At 42.4% G+C, this 7,472-nt stretch overlaps 2 protein-coding genes across 2 annotated transcripts in view; one reads left to right on the forward strand and one right to left on the reverse strand.

Moving 5' to 3' along the window:
* The window catches only part of rtkn2a (rhotekin 2a), a 13,381-nt gene extending 10,827 nt beyond the window's left edge, over positions 1 to 2,554 (reverse strand). The window contains exon 1 of the mRNA XM_035663173.1: positions 2,221 to 2,554. Within this exon, the coding sequence (XP_035519066.1) occupies positions 2,221 to 2,241 (21 nt within the window). The 5' untranslated portion in view covers positions 2,242 to 2,554. The remainder of the gene's footprint in view (positions 1 to 2,220) is intronic.
* cep170aa (centrosomal protein 170Aa) overlaps positions 218 to 7,472 on the forward strand; it is a 38,805-nt gene continuing 31,550 nt past the window's right edge. The window contains exon 1 of the mRNA XM_035663164.1: positions 218 to 594. The gene's annotated coding sequence lies outside the window, so the exon portion shown is untranslated. The remainder of the gene's footprint in view (positions 595 to 7,472) is intronic.

Here is a 7,472-nt window from a genome sequence, read left to right on the forward strand (position 1 = left end):
CTTTTATTCTGCCAACAGTAGAAAATACATGATCTGTCAGCAGTAGGCTTTTAGGCCGGGTAGCGACCGTTAGATCCCGGAAGTTTTGCGGCAGGAGAAAACAAAATGGAAAGAGTCGGTTTTCTGCCCTTTCTGCCTTTCTGCTGCCACTCTATTGAGTTTTGGATGTCAGTGTGCGGGGGGGGTTTCAGTGTTGATGTTACCATTTCTGTGAGGTGGCACGGCAGATTTGGGAGCTTGTCGCGTTAAAACAAACGAAAGCTGGATTAAAATGGATGCAGACACAGTTGTAGAAGCAGCATTGTAGATGTTTATTGTGCTTAAAGCGGCTCAGCAGACTGTGTTGGCTAACTGTACTGCCTACTGGTGTCGGCAGCAGCATGACCAGCCTGCCCTGCTCCGCCTTTGTATAGCGACACAGCCTCGACACTTTGCTGCCTCTGTTAAAAACACCGGGCAGGTAATGCGCCCTGTGCTATCATTATTATTTTACATTAGTCGTGTTTTCTTTTCTCTCTCTCCTCCTATTAGCTAGTTACATCCTTCAGTAACCGCACGGAGGAGGCTACCGAGACAGGATGCACATCAATGAAGGTCGGTCACAATGGACGCTTTGTGTTTATCTCACTGGAAACACAGTAATGTCGGGCTCCTCTGTGAGTCTGTTTGTAGGTATGTCGAAGTGTAATGTGTCTGCGGAGTGTTTCCCGATGTCGGACCCCCTCCTCATCTTCTGTGCGGAGGCTTTGTTTTCGCGGGGCAGATGTAGCTGGCCTACACGCATCCGCTCTCTTTGTGTTGAGTTACGTTTTTGCTGTCCTCATCACATAAGATGTGAAACTCTTGGAAGTGGCAAAATATGGGTTATTACTGCCTTACAGTGTCTTTAATACTGCCGCGTCTCGCCATGCGTGGACGGGGATCTTTAGGACGCTTTGTTTGCGTGCCTCTTACAAACAATCAACAACAATCTGTGCAGCATGTCAGGTTTTATAATTATTGTTTCATTATCAGGTAACAGACTGTTTTGGGTGGATGAATGAGGAATTTAGTCCAAATGCTAGAAGCAGATGCAGGACAGATAGCAAAGTTACACAACTGCTCAAAAGATTTGAAACAGAGACTTAAGTTATGTTCATAGCTGATTGTTTGACCTTAATCATTTCACCTCATTGTGTCCAACAGTTTAGACTGTGTGGGTTTATAATACAGTCTTCTTGGAAAGCTGGAGAGCTATAGGCTGCACATCTAGTCTCCTCCTCCTCCTCCTCCTCCTCCTCCTCCTCGTCCCTCATCTGTAATAATTCAAATGTTTTGGATCGGAGCCACAGAATGTGCAGATAATACCATCCAGTCCGGCTCTGCTCCTTTCCTTTCTCTCTTTCACTCTGCCTTTTTTCCGCCTCCTTCCTGTCCTCCCTGTAAATGTGGCAGCCGGCAGGCGGGTTGGCTCTACAGGCGGTTTGCGTTTTCTAAAACTGTGTCAGTGTCACAGGACAGAGAGGAAGCAGCAGCGATGTCAGGCTGCAGACTCTCCATATGTGTCCATTTACGCAGTGACCGTGCAAATGGTGACACAAGGCACTGGTGTGAATACATACAAAGAGTCTGTCTTCAGATTTGCTGAAATCTTGTGTTGTACAGGTTTTCTTTTGAAAAACTGGAAACCATCAGATGAAATCCTTCTTCTCACCTGAATTACCTGCTTCAGTATCATAATTCTTGCGGCGACCTTGTGGCCAGTGAGCATTGCGTACACATTTAGTGAGGGTTTCCTTTCATACTGTGAACACATTTAATGTTCTGGACTGTAGCTGGGATTGAGAGCTTTGTTGTGCGGCCTGCCCGCAGCCATTGTGTATCGTAGGAAGTTTAGGAAGTGAGTTCACTTTACTTCAGTGATCAGGGAGCGTTATTTGTGACTGAAAACAACCGAGCCTCAAACTTAATATTCCGATCTATTCCTTTCCCTTCAAGGTGTTTTTAGCAGTGTTTTCGTAGCAGGCTGTCTGTGGATAAAAATAGCAGTGAATCTCAGTTGTGTGATCTGCCAGAGTATACGCGTTAGAAGGGTTATGAGAGTCAGATAGCCGCGCCTGGTGAAGCAGAGTCACGGAGAGAAACAAGGGAGGTGAACAGAAAAGTCTGTGGTGAGAAACAGCAGAGCAGAAAACAAGAAGAAAAAAAAACCTGGAGCAATTTATATACATAATCACCAACCTCTCCCTTGTTATGGAACATCAGGGGCGTGTCTGCTTTGATTTTTTGACTTCTCAGAATGAGAAATAAAACAGAGTGACCTTCACATCTGTTTCGGGGTGTAACGTGTTCCCCTCGGAGGATCCGGTATTTTGTGCTTCTTTCCACAGCAGATATTGATCTTGTATTTGGGCAGTTTCCGTTCCCATCTCTCCCTCTGCCCGTCTCCCCCAGTGGTCCTGTTGTGCTAACACTGGTGTTTTTTTTTCCTTTTAGGTGCCAGTGTGGATTTCAGTGTGAGAGAGTTCACTATTTTTGTCTGCCGCTGCGGCGATTGCGTAAATGTTGGTCCCATAATCAACGTGGCAGGGTTGGTCAGATACTAATGCTCCTGTTAAAGGGCCGCGGGCCATAAGAGCACCGGCTACAGCCAATCCATACTTGACTCTGTGTGCCTTAATACAGTGATTTATTCATATTACAGTCTGGTTCAGAAATGGATTAACACAGTTCAAATACCTTTTTAGTTGCAGGAAAAGAGTTTCAAACCCATCAGACGTGACATAAATGTGAACTATAAAAATAAACATATCAAGTATTATTGGACAGATCTGAGCAGAGGATTTTATAAGACATTTATAAGAGAACGTAGTCTAACAAGAGAAAGAAATATAACTTTCTGAAAGTTAATTGTGTTCGTATAAAGTGCTCTCTTAATAATAACTCACAGGATATATTTTTATGTACCATAATAATGTACATGGTGTAATGTTACTGCTTATATTTGAAGGTATTTATATATTAAGGGTTAATAAAATGTCTAAAATGCATATTTGTTCTTTCTGCACGACTGCAGTCAAACAAAGGATGGAGATTATGGATTAATCTGCCAATTTCAATAATTAACTTGATTAATTGTTTAGTCTGTAAAACGCTAGAAAATGACTTAAACAGTGAATCAATTTTGAAAATAGTTGTCACCAAACGCATTATTCAACTAATCGTCAGTGCTACTGTAACGTAATGTCTACTGCTCAAACATTTTGATGGTTGATTAAAGTTTGTATATTAGTATTCTTCTGCGTTCATGCCCCATTGAGAAATCTGCCTCCAGAAATGTGCATTTAGTACATTTTCTGAAAACTGTACTGCACACATGCTTCGGGGAATCAGTCACAAGCCCCGAAAAGCACTGTGCTGCAGGGCATGTGCTTCATTAAGTCTCTTGGATTATTAATAATCTATTTTTCATTATCTCTTTATCGGTATTCCCCCTCATAGACTCCACAAGAAGATTTTATTTCTACACAATGCTGAAGGGCAGGCTGTGTTTTTACTATAAGACGGTCCACGAAACATTTCCATATGTAGGTCTGTAGGTCACGTGGAACCGGGGTCACCGAGCATGTGGCGGGTTTGTGTCTTATGGCCAGAGAGGGGTGCTGGGTTGTTTATGGTAATGACAATGGATGCTGGCTAAATGGAGGCGTTTGCTTGTTTGTTCCTCTCGCCAACTGCTCATGTGCTGCGTTTTCTGCACCATATGGTCTTTTCCGCTGCACGGGACAGTTTTTTTTTTCCCTGGCATGCTGCATGTACACACCGCATTAACACACATAACGCCATACGTACATCATTCAATCGTAATAATAATTTTTTCTTTGTTACATTTTTCCCCCCATTTTTATTTAAAATTTAAATTTAGTGCTTGATCCTAAAAGTAAAAGCAAAGTGGGGAAACATGACCCACTGTAGCTTTCTCATTTGATACATATGAACATGTTGTTGTTGTTGTTGTTGTTGAAAAATGACAAACGATACAGCCGATTACTTTGCGTTTGTGTCAAAATGTTCTTTATTTGGCTACACCTGTCCAAGTAGTGTTAGTAGGCTGGAGGAGCGTCCTCGGCTGGGATATACTGTCACTACATTCAGCCTGCGGTCACTAACTGAGTCTTTATAATGACAAACCTCAAAGTACAGACATGCTCGTCGTGGATTTCAGCCTCCTGTTGTAGTTTTTAGGCTTCCTCTGGCAAATTACGATGTTGTTTGAGTGACTAGACAAGGAAGATGTTTAGACGAGGTCCTTTTAAGAGGAGGTCCCTTAAACACGATATACCTAGTGATTGTTGTGCTCTTAGCCAGCTTTTCTTCATTTTTGAGGCGAGGGTAAAGTAGGCCAACTTGATTCAGATGTCAAATAGAATCAAACACTTTAAGACTGATATCCCTGAGCAGCCATAGCGTGCTCCTTTGTGCACCAAGAATATTTCAGATGTATTATTTAACTGATATAACTATTAATTTGACTGACTGTCCCGTAGAGCTACTGTATATTTACTCATCATGCAAAGTGCTGCAGTTTCGTGTTGGAGCCTCGACACAGATATGCTCATTCCTGTTCATCATTTTCAAAACATAAAATCCAAAGAGAAAGAAATCAGAGCTCATATAACTTCAGTTGTTTTGATTCAGCTTGTTATAAGTGTCCAGTGCATCATTCTCCCAGTCTCTCTTGTGTCTGAAGTTGAGAAAGGAACAATAGATTGTCAGTATACAATCTATTGTTCCTCTACTGTACCCTTTCATGTGTATAAACCTACTGCAGACTAGACCCATTGGGGACTGAAGCAGCCCTTTGTCTGTCCGTTTGTCTGTCTGTCCAGAGGTTGTTTGGCTGTCTCGTCTTGAATCTGTTGCCCGGTTTGTTCTTCACACCCCTCAGGGTCTGCAGGCTTCCCTGCTCCCAGAGCATCTCTAGGTTTGCACCACCGATCCTCGTCTGTTACGTATTGACTTACTGACCTTACATCAGCATTTTCAAGGGAACAGGCTGCTGTTTTTCTATTTGTCTTGTCCTTCAATCTACTTTTCTTTCATGTTTTTTTCCTTTATGGCAACATCTGAGTACTGTGCCGTCTTTGCTGTGGTGGTTTTGCACTAAACTTCTGAGAAATACCTTTGCAATGAAAGTGCCATTTATCATGATGTTCTTTTTCTGTTTTCTTGTTTGTAGAGTTTAATTTAATACAGCTACAGCTCTTCTCTTTGTCTGTTCAGCCAAGGGGGGCTATATATCGCTGCTTAAGCTACTGTAACTACTAAGCACTATTTATATATCGGAACAATCTGCTGTTGTGAACATTAAATGCATTACTCCATGTCTGCCAGCGCATTTCTCCTCCTGGGAAAGACCAACCAGACATAAAAGTTCATTGCAACAAATGCCTAAAAGCTTTTCAATTGAATCACTATTTATCAGTGAGTATTAAAATATGACAGACGACAGTATCTTTCTTTTGTCGTTACTACTTCCCTTAGAAGCACTTCACATTCACTAAACATGTTTTTTTTTTACTTTATGGGGTTTGTAATGCTTGCGTTTAGAGTAGCTGCTCTCTTTAATGTATCTGCACTGAGAGCGAGCTACATTTTTACAATGTAGGAAGACAACCGCGCCCAAACTCGAGCTAAGTTTGGCTCTCATCATAAGACCACGAGGAAATGTGTGTGACGAGAGTATGAGCCGTCTCTCTCTGCCTGCTTCTTCACCTCCTAGTGTCTCCCTCACGTTGGTTTGCTGAGCATGTGTGTCTGAGTAATTCTGCGCGTGGAGGCTACACACACACAGCGGCGGTCAGCGTGCGTGATGTGGTCTGAGTCAGCCATCGGGGGTCGCAGCGGTGATGTGACGGTCGGGGAGGTTCAGAAAAAGCAGATGAGCAGTCGTGACGGTTACCCAGCTGTTGCATCATCCTGGGATACGCGCTGGAGCCAGATGCTACGTGGAGAGCAGCAAAGACACATATTAGGGGATGGCAGTAGATAAACTGGCGCTCGGTGATTTCCTGCCCCCTGTCAGCCGGCGTCTGCGATTGGCTGGTTTGGAGTGGAGGGAAAAGTTTTGAATTGTCAGACAAAAGACCGTTTATTTAACAATCTGCTGGAGAGAGCCAATAACTCTGATTACCCAGCACTACTTTCTAATCACATCTTATTTGAAACGTCTGAACATCTTATTATATAATGAATAATAATAGCAGTGCTCACACTCATTTGTTTCAAATCAGTGTGGAAGATGATTTTCCTTATGGCAGTTTGATTCAGTCCCTTTGGGCTGTGAACGAGCCGCCTCGCTGTAGATGACACACGCTGTTTCATTTATGTCAGACAGTCATCAAATGGATGTCAGATCCACTGCGAGCTCTGTCCACCACCGGATCCGCTGCGCATGCTTCCTGTTTCTTCACTGCCGTCCCCCCCATACAAAGAATTCCCAGTCATCTTGGAATAATCCGGTCCTTTCACGCCTTAATTCTCCGTGTGTGTGAGCATGTGGGAAATCGTAGTGAAGGTCGGGGGGTTGGGGGATTCCTGCCAAAACTATGAGGTCACTATTCCTCCTTATCGGCCCAAAGCAAGCGTTTGAGTTGCTGAAAGTGGAGATGAGACAGAACGGTTTGTTTTTATCAGTATCTAAACATTGAAGAACGTTTAGAAGCAAACCTTTTGCATCTCTTCTTTCTTTTGCATTTTAGATGATAATGTGTGCGGTTTATTGCTGTAGGTCTGCCATTGTAAAATGTTTGGGATAATAGGTTAAACAAATTACCAAACAAACCCAAACATATATACTTTGCTGAACAGTTTATACTTTCACAAATTGTAATCATTATTATTTTCAGTATTGATTCATTTGTTGATAAATGATTTAATCTTTTGTTATATAAAACGTCAAACAACAGGGAAAAGTGCTCACTGGAATTTCCCAGAACCCGAGGTTAAATTTTAAAATTGGTATTTCTGTTTCTAACAGTCCAAAACCAAAAAATATTCAATTGAATCTTCTAGTATGACAAATAAAAGCACCAAATCCTCACATTTGAAAAGCAGGTGAAGCAGAGAGTATTAAGTTAATCATGTAATTGTTTGAGTTGTAGTTGAGTTTTTATGGATTATTCAGAGTAACAAGGATACTATTCTTAAATTCCATATTGCGGTGCAGGTAGTAATCCCACAGACAGATATCTCTACCTGCATGATTAGACACTACCAGAGTTAAGCTTTCTTTCTTTTTGTAATTTGGGCGAACTGACTGTTTAACGTTAGGCCAGGAAGGAGCAGATGTGACGCAGACCGTCTCTTCATCAGACCTACCGCTGCATTCCTCCAGTTGTGCCATGTCTTTTATGTGTGACAGCAGGAAGGTTTTTTACTGGCACCACGCAGGCTGGTATGCATCGCGTTCAGGCTCCTCAACCACATTCTCG

The sequence above is a fragment of the Morone saxatilis genome, unplaced genomic scaffold (genome assembly GCF_004916995.1).
Source record: "Morone saxatilis isolate NCDOM2014 unplaced genomic scaffold, NCSU_SB_2.0 Contig19, whole genome shotgun sequence".
NCBI lineage: Eukaryota > Metazoa > Chordata > Actinopteri > Moronidae > Morone > Morone saxatilis.